Below are 26,275 nucleotides of genomic sequence, written 5' to 3'. Positions count from 1 at the left end.
TATTTTTCACGAGATCTTCATGAAAATCGGTGAGATTGTTCACCTTGATGATATCTAGGTCAAGTTTAAAAGTGGGTCACGTGCCTTCAAAAACTAGGTCATTAGGTCAAATAATAGGAAAACCTTGTGACCTCTCTAGAGGTAATATTTTTCAATGGATCTTCATGAAAATTGGTCAGAATTTTTTATCTTGATGATATCTAGGTCACATGCTCTAAAACTAGGTCACTATATCAAATAATAGAAATAACGACGTCATACTCAGTTCAACACTGGGTCATGTGGGGATAGGTGAGCGATTCAGGACCATCATGGTCCTCTTGTTCTATTGTTAGCTCTGGCTGGCCCTTAAAGGGACAAAGCTGACCCATTTTAATAAATCTGCGAGAGGACAATATAAGGATGCTAAAACACCAAGTTTGGTTATGATCCATCAACCAGTTCATGAGAAGAAATCAAATAAAGGTTAAATGTTTAGCTCCACTGGCCCCTAAATTTGGGTAAAGTCTCCCCATTTGAAAAAAAAAGGTTGGGAGAGGACCTTAAAGAAGCTAAAGACCTGATGAATATCCAAAATGCAGTTCAGAAGAGGAAGTTTTTTGATGCTTGGAATTTTACTTTAGCCACTGGAATGTAAAACTGTCCAAAATTACACTTAAGGTACTATAGAGTATATGCTTATGTGGCAATTGGTCTGCTGATGCGTCAAGTGTGGTGTGCTGTGTGTTGTGTGCTTGTCACCTTCTGCTTTCAGCCTTCTGGTGAAAAAGGAGCCAAGTGCGTAAGTCTTCCCTGCCAGTACATAGCCTCTCTGCAGACAAGCCCTTTTGCAGTGCCTCAGAGTTGGCGCCACACGGTAACTGAGCACCTTGCGGCCTCAGGCAGAACTGCAGGGGACTCGGAGGAGGTCTGCCCCCAGACATGTGGCATGCCAGGCCCACCGGTGTGTGGACACGCCCTGATGCCTATGAACAGACCCCCAGCTATGGGACAAATAGCTCCTGTGTTCCCAGGATAGGGTTTTAACTCAGAATTAAGGGTGAGGTAACCCCGAAAGAAACCTAGAGAGTTGAAGACAGAGGTGCTCGGCCATTGGCAGTCTCTTAACGAACCACAGCACCATGCAATATCGCTATGACTACACAGCCATCCGGTATTCAAAAATGTGGTGCTGAATCTCTGAGGTCCCTCCAGGGGGATTCAGTGCCGGGCTCTGAGCCTCGACAGAGTCCACCCACAGCTATTGGGGGACCCTCCTTCAATCCACAACATGCAAAGAGAAGAAGGAGGAACATACCAAGAAGAAGAACCAATCCGCACCAACCTTTCAGGCTGATGCATTTGAATGCGGAGGGTGTCTTTAACAAGAAAGCTGAACTTGAGCATATCCTCCATGAGAAAGACATCAATGTCTGTTGCATTCAGGAAACTCACCTACAGCCAGAGAAATCCTTCAAAGTCAGAGGATACCAGTGTTTCCGCTGTGACAGAATTGGCAGACGAAAAGGAGGCATCATGACATTGGTCAGGAACAAAATCAGCGCTGTCCAGACCAACACGCATATGGATGACTCTGAGTTCCAAGTTCTGAGCCTCAGAAAGAGCGAGTTCAACTTGAAACTTGTGAATATATACTCTCCAAGTGACAAAGCTCTGTCCCTTGACAAAGTTACAACTGATGAAACCAGGTTCATTATTGTTGGAGACTTTAACAGTCACTCACAAAGCTGGGGATATGACCACCTGGATAAATGTGGAGAGGAAGTGGAGATCTGGCAAGATGATAACAAGCTAAACCTCATCAACAAGCCAGATGATCCCCCAACTTTTTACTCCAGAAGCTGGCGAACAACATCAACCCCTGATCTTGCTTTATGTACTGATGACATACATGGACATGCCAAGCAGGAAGTCATTGAACAACTAGGAGGTAGCGACCATCACCAGTCCAACTTACTATGGACCGTATAGCCTCTACTTCACCTAACATCCCCAGATGGAACTACAAGAAGGCCAGGTGGACCTTTTACCAAAGTCTGAGTGATGAGCTCTGTAAAGACATCAGAGTGGAAGGTAGAGACATCAACCGGGTTGTCAAAGACTTCAATGCCAGTTACTTAAGGCTGCTTACAGCGCCATTCCAAGGGGAGCAAGAAAGGACTATAAGCCCTACTGGAGTGATGAGTTGGAGAATCTACAGGCAAAGTTATCAGAAGCCAGGGAGGAAGCAGAAAACAATCCCTCACAAGAAAGTAACCTCTCTCTACAGCAAGCCAAGGCCAAGTTCCTCAGGCACAAATGGGAAGAACAGAGGAAGAGCTGGAGAAACAAAACAGCCTCGCTCAACCTAGAGAGAGATGACCAAAAGCTGTGGAGATTGACGAGACAGCTGAACGATGAAGAAACAGGAAGAGGCTCAGTAATTCTGGAAGAGAATGGTGAACTGTTGACGGGTAAACAAGCAGCAAACACTTTTGCCTCTAACTACAAAGATTTTTCCAACATCCCCATCAGCAGGGAACGGCAAAGGGAAGCCCGAAGAGAAAAAAGGGAAAGGCAAATAAGCCAAGTGACACCAGAATGCATGAAGCAGGGTCTTAAACTGCATGAGCTACAGACAGCTCTTAGGCAGTTGAAGACAAAGAAGTCTCCTGGACCAGATGGAGTCACAAATGAAATGCTGACCCATCTAGGCACTGAAGCAATTTGCAAACTACTGGAAATTTACAACTACAGCTGGACACAAGGACTGCTTCCACAGATATGGACAGAGGCAGTCATGATCCCCATCCACAAGAAAGGGAAGGATCCAAAGAAGGCTGCAAGCTACCGCCCAATCAGCCTAACCAGCTGTGTTGGAAAGACCATGGAGAGGATTGTGAATGCACGCCTGAAGTGGTACATGGAGACTAACAACCTATTCGCAACGCAACAAGCTGGCTTCAGACAATTCCGCTCCACTGAGGACCAGACCACTTATCTATCGCACGAGATAGAGGACGCCTTCCAAGAGCAGAAAGTCGTGCTTACAGCATGGATCTGCAGAGGGCGTTTGACAAAGTCTGGACTGATGGCCTCCTTGTCAAGCTGATGAGGACTGGAGTAGGAGGTCACATGCTGAGGTGGATTAAGTCATACCTCCACAACAGGACAGCAAGAGTCAGTTTAGAACATGCCAGCAGTAGGAAGTTCCTGTTGCGTCATGGTGTCCAACAAGGCGGAGTCTTATCCCCTACACTCTTCTTGCTTTTCATCAATGATCTGGTGTCTGAACTACCGAAAGGAGTTAAGGCTGCTCTCTATGCTGACGATCTGGTGTTATGGTGTAAGGAAGAACATGCCACTACACCCACATACAGGATACAAGAAGCCATCAACAAGCTTTCAGCTTGGGCTGAAGATTGGTGTGTATCATTCAATACAGAGAAATCGTCCACCACACTATTCTCCCTGTCGTCAAAGCAGAGGGCAGGAAAAATTAAGATGGGAAATACTTTACTGATTGAAGCAGACGAGGCAAAATACCTCGGAGTGACCTTTGACAAACGGCTAACCTGGAAGCCCCACATCAGTCAAGCAGAAGGGAAGGCCCATAGGAAGCTTGCCATGATGCGCAAACTTGCTGGAACAACGTGGGGAGCAAATGAGCAAATACTCAAGACAGTATATCAGGGAACAGTGAGACCCCATTTAGAGTATAGCTCAACTGCCTGGTCCACTACTGCCAAAACTAACCAACAGGCTTAAGACAAGGTCCAGAACCAAGCATTGCGGATCATGACAGGTGCTACAAAGTCTACACCAATCTCCTTCATGGAGAAGCTAACAGGCACACAGCCATTACAAGACAGAAGACATGCAAAGGTTCTGCTTTAAGCAGAGAAGTTCAGGTCTTTTCAAGACCATCCCATGAAAGCCAAGCTAGATGGCTACACAAAGAATCGGCTCAAACGTAGCAGCTTCGTACATGAGGCAAAGAAACTCAACCGAGAGTTCAAAACTGAGCTGAATATACCAACGACTCCCCTAGGTAGTGAAGACATTATAAACCCACTAGCGAATGATCTGTCCTCAGTGACTGTGAGACTTGCTGTTCCTCGTCTTGACCGCGGGAAGCAAGAGGATGAAGGCATTCGGAAGAGCCTCACACTTGCTATGATCAATGAAGACTATCCTCTGGAATCATGGACTCATGTCTATACAGACGGATCAGCCACATGCGCTGTCAAAGATGGAGGAGCAGGAGTTTTCATTCAATACCCATCTGGCAAGAGAGAAACACTACATGCAGCCACAGGAAAACACTGCAGCAATTACAAGGCAGAGACTGAAGCACTCATGAAGGCCGTCTCAATGGTTGAAGATTCGGCAGAAGAAAGCTCCTCAGTCGTCTTTCTCACAGATGCACTGTCTGTCATGGAAGCTCTGATCAACAATAAAGCTCCGCAGCTAACCAGGAGAATGCAGAGCCTGAGTATAACCTGCAAAGTAGCACTTCAGTGGATTCCATCCCATTGTGGACTTGCAGGCAATGAAGAGGCAGACAAACTGGCTAAGCTAGGAGCTCAGTCAGAACAACCAACAGAACCTGTGAGCTACAAGGAGAAAGTCACCATCATCAAGGCACTAACAAGACCAAGGATAAAGGAAGATGCTTTTCATCTCCTTGATCGGTCTGAACAAGTGATGATGGTCAGGCTCCGCTCAGGGCACAACAAGCTCAATACTCACATGTACAAGAAATACAGACTGACATCATCGCCAACTTGTCCATGTGGTGAGGAAGATCAGACTGCGGAGCATATACTTCAGAGATGTAAAAGGCATGACCAGGAGCGAGCTGCAACTTGGCCGATAGATACCTCAATCCACCAGAAATTGTATGGAGGCATTTAGGATCTGCGGCAAACCACAAGTTTCATCGAGGCTACTGGTCTGACAGTGTAGTCGCGAACGATAAAAAGAAGAAGAAGTATATGCTTTTATGGAAAAATGATTTTCCAGGAGATATTGAAGTTTTCCGTACGTCCGGGAAATTGGGTCTGAATCCGGGAAACTCCCGGACAATCCGGGAATCTTGACATGTATGAACTTAAATTTCTAGTACTTTCGACTTGTATTGTGCTCATGATTTGTTGAATTCGTTTTACTTCTTGAGTTTATTACTTTCATTTATCAGTCCCGAGAATTGTACGCGATCGTATTTTTCCTGGGATGAAAGAGTTTTAAATACTTCTGTTTCCTGTGACTTACAATATATTTAAAACTCAAAACAATGAGAAAAGTACGAGAACAAACTTTTGAAGTCATCTCCCATTTTTGTAGATAAAATATAGTCTGCTCTTTGCAATTCTCAGTATTCACATTGATTACCGGACCTCTAGCCTGCCCTGTATGGGTTGTCTAGAGGTCTGGTAACCGGACCTCATGACTCCAGGTCTAGAGGTCCGGTTACCGGACCCCTAGCTACTTCCTAACCTAAAATCTGCTACCGTATTAAAAGCATTAAATAATTTGATAAGATACGATAATTTTATTTTTATTCTGAGTCAGCAAGACAAGTAACAATACAATTAACATAAGCCATATAGGCACTCCAGGTGCTTTTGAACAGACTATGTATTAACAAAAGTAAAAAAGCTGTAAAAGAAAGACGCGATACAAGAACTACAAGATCTAGTTTGTAAGACGAACCTAAAAACATTAATAGCACATAATGTTCAGAACATAAGATGACATGGCAACAACAATTTTAAATGTTATACTTCCACCAACCTCAGACAGCCAGTTTATAACCTCTTGTACGGTCCATCTGATAAGAGCTGCATATTCTGGTAGAGGTTGTTTAATCCGAGACATCTTTTCCCCTCACTTTATCTTCAAAAATTTAGCTGACATTGAGGTAAAAATAGTTTAAATGACATTAAAAAAAAACTTCCTTGTTGTTTACATCCTGGTGAATATTTATTTTGAACGGATTTAATTTTTAACATATTTAAATTAAATATCACATAATATTGGCAATATTGGATTTTGATATATTTTCATAATATTATGAATAAAAAGAAAAGTGAAAGATGTCGGAATATGCAGGGAATAATTTTGCAGAATATTCCAGTGCCACTAAAATTCGTTTAACAGTCGTTGAGTGATTCTTGTTAAATTTCACGTGTTATCCGAATTTGTCAACAAATAAATGTAAATTTTAGAAGAGAAGATCGTTAAAGAACAGAAAAATGCAGCATGATGATGTAACTATTTGTTTCTTTTTAAATTTTGGTGTCATAAATGAATGAAAATCTTGATCTAACAGCATATCTGCAATTTTACATAGTTTCGCGACCTATTTCTTTTTTAAACTTTGTAATCTCGAGGTTTTGCTTCCAGATATAGCAGAGGATCCCTAAAGAACACGGGGGAAACTTGTCAGCTATAATTGATGACTTCAATTAAGCATCAAAAAGATTTGTTTAATTTTTTTTGTTATTATTTAATATGAAATAAGGCAAAGCCTCAAAGCGAGCTCAAAGAAATGGGATTTAGCTAAAAATATTATGCACCATTTATTTGTCACAAAGAAACTATTCACTACTCAAAAGAATTCGCGAGAACCTATTCACTTAAAAAAAGTCTACATTTACTGTCACCATACCTGTAACAGTGAATATCATACGTTGCAAAATTTATGGGAAGACGGTGTCACGGTGACGTCATTACCGCGTTCCAGTGGCTTTCTGCTTATTAATGACATTTTATTTCCATTTTCTGGCTGATACTTGATCTTTTAAATGAAAATAATATCTTTTTCAAACAACTGGAAATCTTTCTTGCATTATTGTCGAGTGATGAATAATTTTTAGCAATTGAATGAAGTTCTGTATTCACTGCGGAAAGAAGTATTTCCTTTGAGCACCTGTCCGCTAGGGTGCGTTTTTTAAGAACTTCCGATGAAACTTTTCAAATCCATCACCAAGTGTGAGCACACATGCGTTACTGTAAAGCTCGATTCTCAAGCTCACTATAAAATTAACACGGCGCCATTAACACAACCAAATTTCGTGAAATATTAAACAAAGAGTCTATAAGAGTACATATCCTGTAATTGAATAAAGGAAAGAAAAACAATATTATGTTGCTATTATTTGTTATGAATTTTGTAAACCTTTTCTTTTGGAAGTGGCTATTCTTACGGTCCCGTAGTTTTAGCAATTTTGGTTATTCCTACGGCAGTTTTGTATTATAATTGAAGTCATTAAACTGATCTGTTTTCAACCAATTTTGGAAATGACATGAAATCACATTTGGTCATTATGTTACAAATAAATTGGCAGGTCTGAATTGATGCAAACATGTCAAGCTGATGTGTGACAAAGGTCAAGTATAAAACTAAATTAAATGGCAATAAACACGTTTAGAGTACGTGGTAAGAGATTTGTATTAAAATTGTGTTTGTTTATGTAACAAATGGAAGTAATAAAATTTGTTATACTAGGGGAAATCACTTCCATTTTTGTCTTCCCTGGATTTCCTTACAGGAAAAGTAAAGAAGTTGGATGAAATTATATCAGTCAAATAAATTCAGTACGATGTATAACACAAAACTGCTGTAGGAATAACCAAAGAAGTATAAAATATTATATGCTCTTTGGAATAACCACCTGTGGGCTTTTCATAATTTGTACAGGAGAGCCGTAAGAATAGACACCTGCGGGCTTTTCACTATTCTTACGGGAGAGCCGTAAGAATAGCCTGTGAGGCTATTCCTACGGGACCGTAAGAATAGCCACTTTTTTTTTTTTCCCCACTATTATTTCAAGCAGAAAATCACTTTTCTAGTCCTTGTTTACTTTTAAATCCATCATGTTTCTGGTGCATGTGACCTTAACTTTGGCCAAGGGAGTTAATTCTAATTTCGCAGTACGGCATCCAACTTGATAAAGCGCTTCCTGTGAAAGTGTAAAATGTATCAGACCCCTATATTTTCAAAATAAATTTCATGAGTATGACATTAACAATTATTGCAATGGAAATGTAAGACAGTGGCAGGGTAATTCCGTCAAATATTTTGACAACACACAGTTCATTACTGATTTTACTTTGTCAAATGATCGACAAGGGCATTTAAAAATAATTAACCTACGTTTACACAAATAGGGTGTGAAACTTGATCAGCTTTCATTGAAAGAAGGTCAAATCTGTTTCCAGTAGAGAGTGCTGCACATTGTTGTTCTTGCAAATATCAGATCCTGCGAGATCAGATGTAACGCGAAAATAGCAGCAAGAGGTATACTATAGGAAAAAAACGTATAACTTAAAGGGGTACGATATGTGCCGGAAAGACCACACGGCAATTGGTAGGCTTTGACGAAACAAACGTTTAAGAATGAATGGAAGTAATGAACTTCCATAGGCACACTGGTCAAAGGTCACAAATTCAAATCCCTTTTATTAACCAGGTTTTCATAGAAAACCAGTTATTAGATTGGGGTATGTCACCGGGCAGGTGGGCGTCCAACTTAGTTTGGAACAAGCTATGGACAGCAAACTTGGCCTGTATATAGATGATAAGGAGATGAAGATTGGGATTGCATTTGGGTCAAGGTAACTGTTATAAATCACTAGTCACTAGGTCAAATCAAAGGAAAAGCTTGTTAACACTTTAGAGGCCATATTTATGACTGTATCTTCATGAAACTTAATCAGAATGTTAATCTTGATGATCTTTAGGTCAAGTTTGAATCTGGGTCATGTGGGGTCAAAAACTAGTCACCAGGTCAAATCAAAGGAAAAGCTAGTTAACACTTTAGAGGCTACATTTATGACCATATCTTAATGAAACTTGGTCAGAATGTTGATCTTGATGATCTTTAGGTTAATAGGTCATGTGAGCCATACAGGGCCTTCATGGCCCTCTTGTTTTCTTTGTATTACAGGATAATTGCATATTAAAGTAATGTTAAAATCCTTTCAGGCAACACATTTGAAGTGATCGCTTATCGTCTGTTGTTTCAGTAACTTTTACTGCCTTTTCCCCCCCCCCCTCCTCCTGTCAACATTTTTCTGCCCAGAATTCCAGTAAAAAAAAATTAAAAAACTGGCCTCATCTGAAAAATTAGCTTTGAATGATATTTGGGGTCACTGTTACTAAAAATAGAATAATGGTTTCCACTCAATATCTTTAGTTTGGGTACACTTATTGTCAGTATACTTTGTGTGTAGGTAGCTTTTATCAAACACAAAAGTTTGGGAATGTATTTGAGGTTGCTCGGATCAGGGTCAAGGTCAGTATAGCTGAAAATAGAAAAATGGGGTCATATTTGAAATAAAGAATAGATTTTTGTGCTTTGGAATGGAAGGGTGTTGGTTCAAATCTCACCGAGATCCAAAATTTTTTTTGTTTTAGCTCACCTGAGGTGTTGTGATCACACTGTGTCTGTCTGTCCGTGTGTCAAGTTGTCCGTTGTCAACATTTGAGTTTAAACGACATCTCCTTCAAAACCACTAAATGGATTTTGATGAAACTTGGGCATGATGTTTCTTGGGTGGTCCTTTACTAAAGTTTTTCAAACAGTTCCGCTTGGTTGCACATAGGGACTGCCAGAGCTAAAAATAGAAAAAATTTCAAACAAAATCTGCTAAACCGAAGGTCCGACTTTGAAATAATTTCACACAATTGGTCCTTTTGCTACATTGTGTACCCTCTACCAAGATTGTTCAAATTACACCGATTCGTCAAAAAACATGGCCGCCAGAGGGCATGGTCACTTTTCCCAGTATGTATATATAGGAAACTTGTATGAAACTGCTTGTCCAATTTTAGAATAATTTTACACAAATGGTCCTTGTGTGACCCTCTACCAAGATTGTTCAAATTATTTTGATTCATTAAAAACCTGGCCGCCAGAGGGCGTGGTCACTTTTCCCTATTATAAAGTTTGGAAGCATAGAATGCAACCAAGAAGAATAATAGCAGAATTGGTTTGATTGAGTCTGTTCATGAGAGGTTATGGAATGTGCAGCACTGTCACACACCCTAGCACCGGCTTTAGCGTAACTGTATTACATATGTATTGAATGGACTCCATGATCCAAAAGGACCAGAAAATATAACAACATTGAAATTAATCATCAAAAGGGATGAGATGTACATGTTTCGATTTTAAGAAATCTGTGTAAGGCAGAACGTTGAAATATTTGCATATGGGGAGGTGCTGGGGGGGTTGTTAGCTGTATCAAGGTGTTGACCACAGTCTGAAATAATTATTATTTATTATTCCCCGCCAATGAAATCCGGAGGGGGTATTGAAATGGCGTTGTCCGTGCGTCTGTCCGTCCGCAGCCATTTCTCAGTAACTAGCAGGTAGAATTTCATGAAACTTAAAATAAACATGAACCAACATACTGCGATGATGCCCGTCAAGTTTTTTTTTTTGATTGGTCAATTTCCCCTAAGGTTATTGCCCTTGATTTAATGAAAAATGCCCCAAAATGTCAGTCCGCAGCCATTTCTCAGAAACTATCTGGTAGAATTTCATTAAACTTGAAATAAACATGCACCAACATACTGCGATGATGCCAGTCAATTTTTTTTTCTGATTGGTCAATTTCCGTTAGAGTTATTGCCCTTGATTTAATGAAAAATCAATGTCTGCAGCCATTTCTCAGTAACAAGCTGATAGAATTTCATGAAACTTGAAATAAAAATGAACCAACATACTTCGATGATGCCTGTCATTTTTTTTATTAATTGGTAAATTTTCCTTAGAGTTATTGCTGTTTAATTGTTTAAAAATCTACAGATTTGTACATAACAAACCAACCATTTCATTAAACTTCTTTCATTCTTTTCCATGAACATTTATTATAAACATGTGAAGCTGTGTACCCACACCTGGCCACCACCTTGCCTTGGTCAACATATAGATTAAACAAAATAAACATACATACATACTTAAAAGTATTTAAGTGACCCTAGGATAAAATACTGTTTTAAAATGCCGTTTTATGAAGAAGTAGAAAAAAGCATCAATGTATCGGTCAATTAACAAAATATTGTGAAAAGAAGTGGGTTTTTAGCAGGCTTTTGAAAGCAGCTAGCATGTCAGCTTCCCTGATGTTGACAGGAAGGGAGTTCCAAAGCTTTGGAGCAGTGCACGAAAAGCTGCAATTTCCATACATCATAGTTTTCAGCATAACCAGTGACAGAGTGTCTTGTGATCTTAGGTTTCTGACTGGTTTATACACTTCTATCATATCCCTAATATAGGCAGGGGACTGATTGTGTAAAGCCATAAAGGTGTGGGCCAGAACCTTGTACTGCACCCTGTATTTCACTGGCAACCAATGGAGCTCCTTCAGAACCAGTGTTATATGATTGCGACGGGGTGTCTTGGTGATGACGCGAACTGCCGTGATCTGGACATGTTGCAATTTGTTAAGTGTGCTGTTTGGAATACTACTTAACAAGGCATTACAGTAGTCAAACCGTGAAGTAACCAGACTGTTGATAAGGGTCTTTGTGGCATCACTGGTAAGATACCGTCTGATGTGACCTATTCTGCAAAGAAATAATGCCCAATCTTCCTCAACAATAAAAGCTAAAAAGTTGCCATTATTGTATATGGCCTAAGTTATGTCTGTATAGCTTAAACTCAACAAAACAAAAGATGTATTATCAAGAGTTTCCTTTTTACTTTCAGGTAATCTGGAGCATCATCAATGGATCATTTTGTTCCTTCAAGACAAGGTTTGTCATTTTTAGCTCACCTGAGCACAAAGCTGTTGTGACCGCTCGCTCTCCGTCTGTCAATCCATCCACACTTTCCTTTAAATAACATCCCCTCCTAAACCACCAGGCCTATTTTGATGAAACTGCACAGGGATGTTCCTTTAAAAGATGGTTTTCTTTAAAATTGTTCAAAGAATTGAATTCCATACAGAACTCTGGTTGACATGGCATCTGAAAGGAAAAACTTAAAAAATCTTCTTATCAAGAACCACAGGTCCAAGGGCTTTTAGATTTGGTATGTTGCATCCTCTTGTGGTCCTCTACCAAGTTTGTTCAAATTATCCCCCATCCTGGGGGTCACATGGTTTATATAGATTTACATGGGGAAAAACTTTGAAAATCTTTTAGTCCAAAACCACTGACTGACTGAGCCTAGCGCTTTTAGATTTGGTATGAAATATCATCTAGTGTTTCCCTACAAAGTTTGTTCAAATTATCCCTCTGAGGTCATATATGGCCCCGCCCAGGGGGTCACATGGTTTATATAGACTTCACTTGTATTAGGGAAAACGAAAATTTGTGTCCAGACCCATGGCCAAGCTTTGTATTTGGTATGTGACATAAGCTACCTACAAAGATTTTCAAATTTCCCCTTTGGTTAATATGGCTGACCTGGGGTCACATGTTTAATAACTTGTGTACGGAAAACCTTTCTTCTATCAGATTTTGGCAACGAATGGACACTCATGGCCCTCTTGTTAAAGACCACATGACAGTGACCACTTTTTTCCCATCATCCATAAAACATTCTTATAATACAGGTTTTTAGCTGGAACTACAGTTTCAGATTTTTTCACAAATTGAGTTGGAACTATAATTAGTCTAAAATTATACCGCCTCCACTATTTCATAAACCACGTATGCCCAGGTTTAAGTAACAAAGAAGATAAGCCATTGCAGAACACCGCTTAAAGTGAGAAAAATCCAATCAAGGTTTTGTTTGAGTGCCAGTTATATCACGTGCTGACTACACGTTGTAAATATCTGACCGGCTTGAGTGTAAGTCATTATGAATAGTTGAAAACGGCCAGATATAACATTCAGAAATTGGTAGCATTGATACAGATTGACATTACCAGGTCCTTTCTTTTGTTTTGAAAATGATGTCACATTATTTAGTACAAGAGATTTTGTAGGTATGATTGGACGGTTGTCGGCTACATAATTGGGTAAGTCGGAGCCAAGACATCTGTACGCAAGTTGTGGTAAAAAAAAGTTTATATTTTTAGGAATCAAGTTTCAATTAAAGAATTGATATTTCTGAAAAACTATCCTAATACTTTAGTATTAGAAATTGGAATAGTTACTAACTAATCATAGAAATATAGAAAACATGTTGTTTTAACAAAATGCACATAAATTGCTCCAAAACAATTAGTCATTGTCAATAATGTGGTATAAAACGATTGCATATTTATAGAGCTGGTCTACCGTATTTGTAGTTGAATCAGAAGCTCCATATAAGGAGTATTTTCTATTAAAATTTTTATGGGGTTTGGGTACGAATTTTTCAAAATGTGGCAGATCAATAAATTTTTTTAAAATGGGTCGTACTGTACACATGTAAACAGTATGTATATTCAAAGAAGACGGCCGATAGATGTCTGCCCATGCGTAATCAACGCTACCTACTGTTGACAAATTTGCCACTGTTCAGATGATGTGGAATACACGAAACATACAGCCGAAGCTAATTTAAGTCTCCCTACTTCTAGGTACTTGCAGATTATCCGAAAGTGGAATTAAAGTGATCAAATTATCTTTAACTACACTTGTGTTCAGACAATTAGCGCGGTTGTTACATTGCACTTTTATTAATTGTCACCATGTACGAGAGCAAAAACAATTTTATAAAAAATTGCTACCGTGGCTTAATTTGAATATGTACACTTTTTGGTCCACTATGATAAGAACGACTGTAATGTATATTGTAAATCTAATGACTTCCATGTGAGTTACTTAGTTTTATCGGTGAGATCCTGTTCACTGTGTCAAGTCTAGGTGTTAAAAAAACATTTTCATCTGCATTCATACAAAATAATACCAAAAAATCGACTGTAGATTTACAGATGGGCTTTGAATTTTTACAAAACGCTTTTTACGATCCATATTAAACAATAACCACTGGGAATAATACACAAGAAGACGAATGGTCCATCAATGATTTTTCACAAACAAGAAAATTATAGCCACCTTTCGAATGCTCAACGCGTTCAGGTAAAGAAATCTTGAATTTCTGGTCTAAAGTTATGAGTTCATGTTCTGCTTATTTAAAGTCTGTTATCTGGAACTAATTACTAATTCACAAAATATCTGGTAGATCGAACTATTAGAAATATCAGGACTACGTTACTAATTCACAGAAATCAGGAGAACCGTTCTAATTGCACAAACTATCTGAGCTCTGTTGAGTTTTAGGTTACACCGATACACGAATCATGTGTAGACATATATTCATAGCTTTTAACAAAAAAAATCAATAATCAAACTTCTTCATTTTTTATCACTTTACAATAAAATATTCTGAGAAATTAAAAGAAAAGTACAATTTTGTCACCTCAGGCCGCCATTATATCCCAATTCAGTCATTGCGTAAACCTCTTTTTGTTTTGACAGCTAAGTTCAAAGACATCCACTGACAAGCACAACGCCTCATGTAAAATCAAGACCGTGATTTAAGAAAGTCTTGCTTTTCATTGGCTTTTTATTTTTATTAGCTCACCTGAGCCGAAGGCTCATGGTGAGCTTTTGTGACCGCTCAATGTCCGTTGTGCGTCCGTCAACATTTTCTTAAAAAATCTTCTTCCTGAAAACCACAGGGCAGAATTACACCAAACTGGAATGATCCTTAGGTGGTCCCCTTTCAAAATTGTTCAAAGAATTAAATTCCATGCAGAACTCTGGTTGCCATGGCAACCAAAAGGAAAAACTTAAAAAATCTTCTTGTCCAAAACCGCAAGGCATAGAGCCTTGATATTTGGCATGTGACATCATCTTATGGTCCTCTATCAAGATTGTTCAAATTGTGCCCCTGGGATAAAAAGAGGCCCCGCCCCGGGGGTTCCAAGTTCACACTTCTTGTCTAAAACCACATGACCTAGGCCTTTGATATATTTTGTATGTAGCATTGCCTTGTGGTCCTCTACCAAAATTGTTCAAATTATGCCCTTGGGATGAAGAGGCCCTGCCCCGGGGGGTCTCAAGTTTTACATAGACTTATATAGGAAAAAACACTTTAAAAATCTTCTTGCCTGAAACTGCAAGGCCTAGGCTTTTGATATTTGGTATGTTGCTTTTCCTAGAGTTTCTCTACCAAAATTGTTCAAATTATATCCCTGGGGTGAAAAGAGGCCTTGTCCTGGGGGTACCAAGTTTAACATAGACTTATATATGGAAAAAAAATCTTTTTTTCTGAAAGTTCAAGGCCAAGGCCTTTGATATTTGATATGTAGCATTGCCTGGTGGATCTCTTACAAGTTTGTTCAAATTATGCCCCTGGGGTGAAAAGAGGCCCCGCCCTCGGGGTCACTTGTTATAATTATGGGTTATATAGGAAAAAATACTTGAAAAATTATCAGATCATATTTCCTAGACTTTAATTACAATTACCTGATGACCCCAAGCGATTAGGGATCACTTGACTGTGACCTTGACCTACTGACCTACTTTCTTGTTTTTTAAGATACAGCCTTGAAATTTGGATGGTATGTACAGTTTTGCACACTGATCTTAAAACTGTCTTTCAGTTACCATGAATGTGACCTACTGACCTACCTTAATATTTTAGCTTCAGTTTGCCATTAAATTTTGAAACATGTGACACATTTTACTCAGGTGAGCAATCCAGGGTCATCATGACCCGCTTGTTCTCACACTGACTGGAAATTACCCGCTATAATGAAATGAAATCCATATGTAACAACGGTAGTTTTCTATTTCAGGTGCACTTGCTACGTAATTTCAGTTGTGTGGAATTCCATTTACACGGATGTTGTTAACGCGCATGTTGCTGTTTTAATTTTAGCAATCTTTATAATTAAAGAAATAAGTAAAAACAAAATAAACTTACATATCTGGTATACTAATAAAGGCGTTGAATAAGAGTTAAGTTCTCAGTCAAAATTTACGACTTTAAGCAGAAATATATGCATTTTCCCGATGTACTGGCTAGCGACCGCCAAATCTGGACGACCACCAGACCGTACAGTCCCGTAAATGCTTTATTTCGGTCTTTAACCTTGCTCATCTGTTTATGATCAAATGGGCGTTTGATTTTCAACAACACAGCAAAGTTACAATGTTTAAATTTAAGTATTTTACAATAAATGCTACATTTGATTTCGTCTGCACTCCTGAAGCATGTTTACATGTCGGGGGAAGTTGGAAGTGGCGTGATGCGCATGCTCAGTATTTCCATCATGGTCCGGCCATTAAATCTTTAGGCCCCATGCAAATTTGAGCAGACGAGACGTTTAGTAAACAGTTAAACCGGGGAAATATAGCTTTGATAATTTAGTGCATGATTTTAACACAGTCTAAAACACATTTTCATATCAAAATATCCACTTCAAAAATTAAATTTTAAAAGATTCAGTTGGGAGAGATTATGATCAAATCTTCGATTCAAGAGAGGTAATTCATACAATTCTATGACTCAGACACTGTACGGCAACTTTCTCTTGGTTGAAAATAAAGTTTAATATTTAATATTGAACGTAAATTGAAAATCAATAAAGTGACAACTTGCTGTTCATATATGGTCCGGAAACATGGTACTGTTAGACCTTAAAACAAAGTGATCCGGTGGCCTTTCTTTCATGCCTCGAATTCGTACTTGATCTAATTTAAGAAGTAAACAAATTAGCTCTTTAGATGGGAGGAGAACCTAGTTTTGTTCACATGAAATTTCAACCATTAGATATATTTATTTCCAGAGTTATCGTGAAAAATATTAAAAATATCCGGTTGTAGGATACTAGCCAGTATAGTTCTGAAATATAGACTGATACATGATTGTATTAGATTAAAAGATTGTGCCGTAACGTTTCTTCAACAATTTGAAGAAGTTCAAATTTTATAGGAGCCCACACAACTAGACATTTTCAGTTTCTCATGGTCATGTTACCCAAAACAAGCAATTATTTTGGACCCGTCATGTTGTAGCTTTGAAGTTATAGGTCCTACTAGATGTTGTATTGAATCATCAATAGGAATAAGGTCAGTAATTCAGTCAAAAAATGTGCTTCTGTGGTGTAGTCGAAAGAAGTCCATAATAAATAGATCCTAATTTTCCCATTTTCTGCGCAAATTCGTGTAGAACGAGTGCTTTAATCACACTTTTTCACTACTAGAATACATTCTGCATTAAATGAGACGGTTCTCATGTTCATACAACCCACATGGCAAGTTTTGCAGATCGAAACCGGAAGTAGGTGTTTATTGCGCGGAGGAGAGCATATATGCGCCATTTATAGGGTAGCAGACCACAACTGACTGGCATTTCACTAGGAACTATTCAACCCCCTATTTTCTTTTCATTTTTGCGTTAATTTGTGATAGAACTTTCATGAAAAATTGGTGTAGGAAAAAGTGATGTTCTCTAAAGATACGTAAAGACGACATGAAGTTGTTGTTTTTTATATGAAACAAAGAAGGATTTGAATTACTGACCTTTAACCTATAAGAGCTGAAATAAGATTATTCTCGAAACACATCGCAATTAGTCTTTATGGCCATAAATCGATTGTATATGATATAAAAGAGTGTTTCCAATGCAAAATAATAATGAAATTTGAAAAATTTTGAATTTTGACCTTATTTTATGTAGATGCGCCTATTTCAGCAGCAATTTCTGGGATTAAAAAGCCAATACTTTGTCTCCAGAATGTCAGAAAATGCACAAAATGCATCCTTCTGGGTCTTATTCATGACGGAATGAATGATATTTCAGAATCCCAGTGAAAAATGATGCAGAAAAGTGAAACTTTTACCAAAATATGCAATAAAAGGACCATAGGGCCAAAATTTAGCCCTGTAAATGGGTAGGGGGTGGCTTCTATTAAATGTCTGTATTTCTCTAAAATCTTGAAATTTCACAATGAAACTTGACAATATGTTTGGTATTACATCTTTCTTGGAAATAGATATGAAAATGGTGTGAAATTTGATAAGAAACATTTCTTATAGGAATAAGGTCAGTAATTCGGTCGAAAATGTGCTTCCGTGGTGTAGTCGAAAGAAGTCCATAATAAATAGATCCTAATTTTCCCATTTTCTGCGCAAATTTGTGTAGAACAAGTGCTTTAATCACACTTTTTCGCTACTAGAATACATTCTGCATGAAATGAGACGGTTTTCATGTTCATACAACCCACATGGCAAGTTTTGCAGATCGAAACCGGAAGTAGGTGTTTATTGTGCGGAGGAGAGCATATATGCGCCATTTATAGGGTAGCAGACCACAACTGACTGGCATTTCACTAGGAACTATTCAACCCCCTATTTTCTTTTCATTTTTGCGTTAATTTGTGATAGAACTTTCATGAAAAATTGGTGTAGGAAAAAGTGATGTTCTCTAAAGATACGTAAAGATGACATGAAGTTGTCGTTTTTTATATGAAACAAAGAAGGATTTGAATTACTGACCTTTAACCAATACGTATAGTGTATTGATCCTTCTTTTAATATTGCAATACGTATCCTATCGATTTTTTCCATTTCAATACACAGCTCTTGAGCTCTATCATAGGGTGTGACTTGATTGACTATCTATAATTTAAGAGAAATATTTTTATTGTTTATTACTTGTGGTTTGTACAAGGAATTTATATTTTGCTCAGGTAATTGATGTATTTGAACAATCTGTATAAATATAAGAGACAAATTGTGTGTTGTCGGACTAAACTGAAAGGGACGCATGCTCACACAGCAACCACGTGGTGGTATGGAAGCCGGCCAGGGCTAACGCCTTGTGCAGTGCACAGCCTGAGAAGGAATAAACAAGGGCTAATTTGTGCTAGATGGAACTTTGTTAGCTTTGTCAGTGAGAAGTTATGCAATTGGTTATTGAAAATAAATCGGATAGAAACTGGTGTATTATCCAACAGATTTAGGAGCATGATGCTATACATATCCTCTATGAAAACCCATTTGTTAAATGTCAAAAGTTGTGCCTATTTATATTATGTTAACATTTGTTTGTGAAAGGGGTGCTTATATTCACTTCTGAAAATATTTGGGAGCAGGGTAATGTTCATATATACCAGTTTAGTCACTGTTTGATTACAGAAGTAACATATTATGATAAAAGTATTTAAATGATAAAATTTCATTTCATAAAGACCTTTTTTCTTCAAACAAATATGACCTTTGATATTAGCTTTGCCTTTAACTTTTGGGATTAGACCTGTATTTCTGACTTTGCCAGACACACAACGTTAAATGAATCAGTATCAGTGACTAATAATGATAAGACATTTTTAACAAAGAAGAAAAATGTAAACTTACAATGTTTCAGTTTTTTGCACAAAAATGAACTTTTGACTGACAATTATGAGGGTTGACCTTGACTTTGCAATAAGATCTACATTGCTGATCTTGTCTGATACTCGTATACACATTACATAAATAAAGATCTGTGACTTACTATAACAAACTGTTTTTAACAACAAAAGCTAGTTTCAAATATGCATTTTTTTGTGATTTTTGCATTAATTTGACCTTTGACCATAAAGAATAAGGTTTGACCTTCACTTCTTTTTTATGAACTCCTTATTGCTGACATAGTTTGACATCTATACATTTACTGACAATCAGATAGTTACTGAATAGACTGGTAGCAGTGAATTTGACACTACATCCTAATATTTTTAGAAGTGGGTATAACCATGGCTATCACAAACATATATGTGAACAAAATAAAGATAAGATACACACTGCTGTTCACACATAAGAAATGGGTTCTCATAAAGGATATGAAATATAATATTCTAAAAAAGTATAAACTTCTTTTAGCCTCAATTGTTACTATAAAAGTGTGTGGACCTTCGAACCATTATTTACTATGTTCATTGATATTTTATAGAGCAAAGACACAGAAATTTTGTCGGAATGAGTACAGCTTGACAGGGCTGTGTAACAGATCGTCTTGTCCCCTTGCTAACAGTCAATATGCCACTGTTAGGGAGGAAAATGGTAAGATATTTACAGACTTTTCTCTTGTTTGTAGCACAAACTCATTATTTGTATATTTGAGTTAAACTATGTTAATGTACATTGTAGTGCTTGGGCTTTTGGAACTGCGAGATGTGAAATTGTTCTTTTTAGGTAGAAATAATTATATTGCCATGGTAAATTGGAACCTCAACATCACATAATGTTCTAACTGAATATGTCTTTACTTAAAATAAAATATATTTTCATGTTAGTGTGAAAACATTAGTTCCAGCTTGTTTCTGCTTACAGCTAAAATATTATAAATATTCCATTTCTTTGTTGTGTAATGTCTGTTAGGAGTTGACATTTTTGCAACTTACATATCATGCTTATTTTATTATGCCCCCCTTCAAAGAAGGTGGGTATATTGTTTTGCAGATGTCTGTTGGTCGGTATGTGGGTTGTTACATTGGTCGGTCTGTAGACCAATTGGTTTCTGAATGATAACTCAAGAATGCTTGGGCCTAGGATCATGAAAGCTAATAGGGAGGTTGTTCATGACCAGGAGATGACCCCTATTGATTTTGAGGCTAGTTGGTCAAAGTTCAAGGTTACAGTGACCTTGAACAATTAAACGGTTTCTGGATGATAACTCAAGAACACTTGGGCCTATGATCATGAAATTTGATAGGGAGGTGCAGAGATGACCCCTAATGATTTTGAGGTCAGTTGGGTAAAGGTCAAGGTCACAGTGACCCGGAACAGTTAACTGGATAACTCATGAACACTTGTGCCTAGTATGATGAAAGTTGATAGGGAGGTTGGTCATGACCAGAAGATGACCCCTATTGATTTTTAGATCAGTTGGTCAAAGGTCAAGGTCATAGTGACCAGGAACAGTTAAAAGGTTTCTGGATGATAACTCAAGAATGCTTGGGCCTAGGATCAGGAAAGTTGATAGGGAGGTTGGCTGTGACCATCAAATGACCCCTATAGATTTTGAGGTCAGTAGGTCATAGGTCAAGGTCACAGTGTTAAATGGTTTCCAGATGATAACTGAAGATCATGAAAGTTGATATAGGGGAGGATGGTCATGGCCAGCTGATGACCCCTATTGATTTTGAGGTCAGTCTGCCAAAGGTCAAGGACACAGTGACCCGGAACAATTGCACAGTTTCCGGACTATAACTTGAGAATGCTTAGGCCTAGGATCATGAAACTTAATTGGGAGGATGGTCATGACCAGCAGATGACCCCTATTGATTTTGAGGTCAGTAGGTCAGAGGTCAAGATCACATTGACCCAGAACAGTAGAACTTTTTTTTGCCAGATAACTGGAGAATGCTTTGGTCTAAGATCACATTTGATACAGAGTTTACTTATGATTGGTCGGTGACCCATAATAATCGATTTGAGGTCAGTACGTCAAACATCCAGTGCAAAGTGACCAAATAATTTCTGATCCTTGTGCAATTACTGAATGCATCAAGGGGGGCTTTTTTTACTCGATGAGCTCTTGTTGAACTAAGTTTCTAAAGTCAGACTATTTTCATGTTGACATTCTTAAGTGTCTAAAGGCTATGTTAAGTCTTGACATTTCTTATTGTCTGAAAGCTAAGTAAAGTCTTGACATTTATTAAGTGTCTAAAGGCTAAGTTAAGTCTTGACATTTCTTTGTGTCTAAAGGCTAAGTAAAGTCTTGACATTTCTTAGTGTCTAAAAGCTAAGTTAAGTTTTGACATTTCATAAGTGTTTGAAGGCTAACAGGGCTTAAGCTAGGCTAACATTTTAGGGAGAAGTCACTTCTCCCTCAGGTAAGATTAGGGAGAAGTGGAGAGATTTTAGGGAGAAGTGGCGAGGTTTTAGGGAAAACGTGGAAAGATTTTAGCACCATGACATGCAAGCTGAAAAAGGAACTAAATATGCTTAATATAACGTTACTATTTTTATTATTCCCTGTCTTTGTTTACAAAGTCTATTAATTTAAAGTAAATAACAAATTCACTGAAAATGTCAGTGATTCTGTTTTCTTATCATTTTTAACCTTGTGAATCTAATGTGATTAAACTGCAAAATCAAGTTTTTTTTCACTCTTGCAATGATTGTCCAAACCAAGAAAACCCTTTAAATATGAATACAATTAAAAAAAGTTAATTCCATATCAGCAGAAAAAAAAATAAATCAAGCTCCCAATGCTAATGCACTCAAAGCTCAAAGTCAGTCACTTTAAATAACAAGTAATAATGTGAATTAAATACATGTCAATAGCAGTGACATCACCATGACATCACACGGAATACACATCTTCTTTGATCTGCTGGTCTCTCTTTGATACGCTGGTGTCGGCACACATTAAAAGAAACAGTTGTCAAACAGGTTTAACCCAGTTTCTGATGGCAGGTGTCAAAAATTTGCGTAAATTTCAGTTACGTTATTTTAGTCACAGAAAGTGTCAGTGATATATTATTGTGTTTCTTAAGTTTGGGTTTTGAAAAATACGAGTAAAATTAAGTGGATTAAGGAAATTACTGGAGCCAAACACGGTAAGATACTTTCTAATGGTCAAAACAGAATGTGTAAGCTTACGTAATATAAATCCCTACTGCTTTGTTTATCAACTCAGGTGTCACCTTCGCACTTCTCCGTAATCTGAAGTAGGCGGAGCTTAAATTATGCCATCGTGTATTCCAGTCAAGTGTCAACAGGCCGATAGCGGATAACTGGAGGAGTGTGGATAAAAAAAATCGGGCGACTTGAATTTCGCTTTGATGTTAGATTAGAGCGAAGTGGGGAGCTACAAAGCGACTATTTCGCTCAAGTCGCTCCCTAGCCCAAGCCCTGGCTAAGTTAAGTCTTGACATTTCTTAGTGTCTAAAAGCTAAGTTAAGTCTTGACATTTCTTAAGTAATTGAAAGCTTAGTTAAGTCTTGACATTTCTTAGTGTCTAATAGCTAAGTTAAGTCTTGACATATTTTAAGTGTTTGAAGGCTAATTTAAGTCTTGACATTTCATAAGTGTTTGAAGGCTATCTTAAGTCATGACATTTCTTAAGTGTTTGAAAGCTTAGTTAAGACTTAATATTTCTTAGTTTCTAAAAGCCAAGTTAAGTCTTCACATTTCTTAAGTGTTTGAAGGCTAAGTTAAGTCTCAACATTTCTTAAGTGTCTGAAGGCTAAGTTAAGTCTCGACATTTCTTAGTGTCTAAAAGCTATGTTAAATCTTGACATTGACATTTCTTAGTTACTTCAGGCTAAGTGAAGTCTTGACATTTCTTAGAGTCTGAAGGCTAAGTTAAATTTTGACATTTTTTAATGTCTTAAAGCTAAGTTAAATTTTGACATTTCTTAGTTACTTTAGGCTAAGTTAAGTCTTGACATTTCTTAGTATCTAAAAGCTGAATTAAATCTTGACATTTTTAGTGTCTGAAGGCTAAGTTATGTCTTGACATTTCTTAGTGTCTACAGGCTAAGTTAATAGGGGTGTAACGATACTTAGAAATATGAATGCATTGTGATCCTGAGTGTCCCGATAGTATGCATCGATAGAAAAGTCACAATCCAATACTGTAAAATCATTTAATTTCGTGGGCATGAAATTTCATGGTTTTGATCAAAACTGCAATTTCGTGAGGATATGAATTCGTGGATTTCCACTTTTGAACATAAAATGAATAGGAATTTTACTTGTTCGTTGGGATTAAATTTCGTGGAAATTTCATTCGTAATCCACGAAAATTAGTCTCCCACGAATGTTAATGATTTCACAGTAACAGTCGCCGTAGTTACTTCAACAATCGATGGTTTCGATAGTTTTGAAATTTTAGTAAATATAGAAATAACTAATAATTTATAACCCAAGAAATAGAGCCAACTGGGAAAATGTTTACGTCTCCACTACAATAATTAACATCACGGACTTAAACTACCATAAAGGACTGAGAAGTCTGGGAGGAAATGAATAAATTTAGTTCTCTTATCTTCATTTCTTAGAAACTTTGATTAAATATATTTAAATAACCTGTTAATCTTAAATGAGAAAAAGTACTATGGACATGGAGAAAGTAGGCTACTTGTATGATACAGCAAACTGTTCGGTAGGGCCCTTCATTTAGTGCTGGTATACCTTAGTCCATTCCGTCAATTTTCGTCTTTTTCAACGTGTTGGGTTATTAAACACGTTGACATTCGCAACAAAATGGCTGACTCATTTGAGATAAAGCCCGCCCGCTTAGCTCAGTAGGTAAGAGCGTTGGTCTACGGACCCCTGGGTCGCGAGTTCGATCCTCGGGCGGGGCGTATGTTCTCCGTGACTATTTGATAAACGACTTTGTGTCTGAAATCATTGGTCCTCCACCTCTGATAATTCATGTGGGGAAGTTGGCAGTTACTTGCGGAGAACAGGTTTGTACTGGTACAGAATCCAGGAACACTGGTTAGGTTAACTGCCCGCCGTTACATGACTGAAATACTGTTGAAAAACGGCGTTAAACCCAAAACAAACAAACAAAATCATTTGAGATAGTCAGATTTATTTCTGTCCATTTCAGTTATATAAAAATTTAAATGTGTATTAACAGCAATTATGAACAGTGCTGTGTCTTACACTCTGTAACAATGCCAGTTGGTAGTTTTACTGTATAATGGTGGCCAATAACTATTGCAATAGTGTCGCAGTAGTAACCTGCAATAAAATAGTATCGCAGTAGTCTTTCAGCAATATCAATAGTATTGCAATAGTCAAAATTGGCCTCAATAGTCACCCCTATAAGTCTTGACATTTCTTAGTGTCTAAAGGCTTGGTTATTTTGACAGTCATAGTGTGTAATGCTTTAACTATATTTCTACAGGTGTGTGTTTCTTGTACATGAAGGTAGTTGAGAGGGCTGCATTTCCACGTCGCCTCTGGGAGAAAGTAAAATTATCAAATAGCTATGAAAAAGCTCTCAAACAGATAGATGAACAGTTGATGTACTGGCCAAAGTAAGATCTTCTTAAATATAAAACTTCTTTGATAATAGTAGGTATACAGTCAGGCCAAGTTGACAGTAAACTTTATTCATTTGCAAAAGAATAATTTCATTGAATTCAAGTAAATTTTCTGATATCTCCCTTTCATGAAAACTGAATATCTTGATTCACAAGCCATTTGTAAATTTGAATAACCTTTAAACTTAAAACAAAAGATGGCAGCACATAAATCACCTTTTTATATGCCTGAAGGGACATATTATGTTATAGCCCCGGTGTCCATCTGTCCGTCCGTCCATTAGCAATTTCGTGTCCGCTCTGTAACTCTTAAACCCCTTGAAGGATTTCAAAGAAACTTGACACAAATGTTCACCATACCGAGACAACATGCAGAGCGTATGTTTTGGATGTCTGGCTTCAAGGTCAAGGTCACACTTAGGGGTCAAAGGTCATATCAGTTTGTTTCGTGTCCACTCTTTAACTCTTGAACTGCTTGGAGAATTTCAAAGAAACTTGGCACAAAATGTTCACCACACTGAGACGATGTGCAGAGCACATGTTTCAGATGACTCGCTTCAAGGTCAAGGTCACACTTAGGGGTCAAAGGTCATATTTGACTTTGCTTTGTGCATATTGCGCTGCATTGCAGTGCTCTTATTTTCATTTGGCAGATCCTCTTTTTGTTCACTTACAATAAAAAAAAATTGAATTATTTCCCTTTTATGTTACTATAAATAGCTTATTTTGAAACTTCTTTGTTATTGGCCGTAGGGAAAAACCGAGACCACTTCCTGTGGTACAACATAGATGGTACCTCCAGTTTTTAGGTGTATTTTGACATACCTTTACCTGGTAAGGATATTTTTTGTGGACTTAGATTGTCTTTTTCAATTTCTTCCCTTTGTTGTTCCTGACCTTTTGGCTTCAACAGTAAAGTTCTTTAAATTTTACTCCAATCCTCTGATGTAACCCTTCAGGCGTATATTGCCCCGCTTGGCGGAGCTCTTGTTCCATTTGTAGCTGTTTGTCCTATGTACATGTATATCAATTACAAAGATATGGAATGAAATTTATTGTTTGTGAAAACATAAGATATATATTAATTGTGTAATTTCAGATTTGTTAAACACAAATGTAAGCAGAGATTTACAAAGATTACACAGTATCTGATCCGCATTAGAAGACTTACCCTGAAAAGACAGTAAGTATAAAAACTGATGAACTAGTGCTCCAGCTGCCTTGAGTCCATACTTTGTTTGATTGATGACCTTTTACAAAATATCTGGTTAAACAAAGCTATCACAGATCAGATTTAACTATTTAGCCATCAAAGACTACATGTATTATCTGCATAAAATCGATTATA

At 37.6% G+C, this 26,275-nt stretch overlaps 2 protein-coding genes across 7 annotated transcripts in view; one reads left to right on the top strand and one right to left on the bottom strand.

The window, feature by feature from the left end:
* The window catches only part of LOC123546976 (lymphocyte cytosolic protein 2-like), a 212,788-nt gene extending 206,814 nt beyond the window's left edge, over positions 1-5,974 (bottom strand). For 4 of the 6 annotated variants that reach the window (XM_045333676.2, XM_045333678.2, XM_045333681.2 and 1 more), the window contains exon 1: positions 5,776-5,974. In XM_045333676.2, the coding sequence (XP_045189611.2) occupies positions 5,776-5,859 (84 nt within the window). In that variant the 5' untranslated portion in view covers positions 5,860-5,974. The remainder of the gene's footprint in view (positions 1-5,775) is intronic. The other 2 variants (XM_045333677.2, XM_045333682.2) reach the window with 1 other exon arrangement.
* Positions 5,975-6,125: 151 nt separating this feature from the next.
* LOC123546977 (protein MAK16 homolog) overlaps positions 6,126-26,275 on the top strand; it is a 47,130-nt gene continuing 26,980 nt past the window's right edge. The window contains exons 1-5 of the mRNA XM_045333686.2: positions 6,126-6,251; positions 11,700-11,746; positions 19,872-19,981; positions 24,789-24,921; positions 26,027-26,110. Coding sequence (XP_045189621.1) covers positions 6,237-6,251; positions 11,700-11,746; positions 19,872-19,981; positions 24,789-24,921; positions 26,027-26,110 — 389 coding nt within the window. The 5' untranslated portion in view covers positions 6,126-6,236. The remainder of the gene's footprint in view (positions 6,252-11,699; positions 11,747-19,871; positions 19,982-24,788; positions 24,922-26,026; positions 26,111-26,275) is intronic.

Source organism: Mercenaria mercenaria, chromosome 9 (assembly GCF_021730395.1).
Source record: "Mercenaria mercenaria strain notata chromosome 9, MADL_Memer_1, whole genome shotgun sequence".
Taxonomy (NCBI): Eukaryota; Metazoa; Mollusca; class Bivalvia; order Venerida; family Veneridae; genus Mercenaria; species Mercenaria mercenaria.
This window is presented reverse-complemented; position numbering and strand designations above follow the sequence as displayed.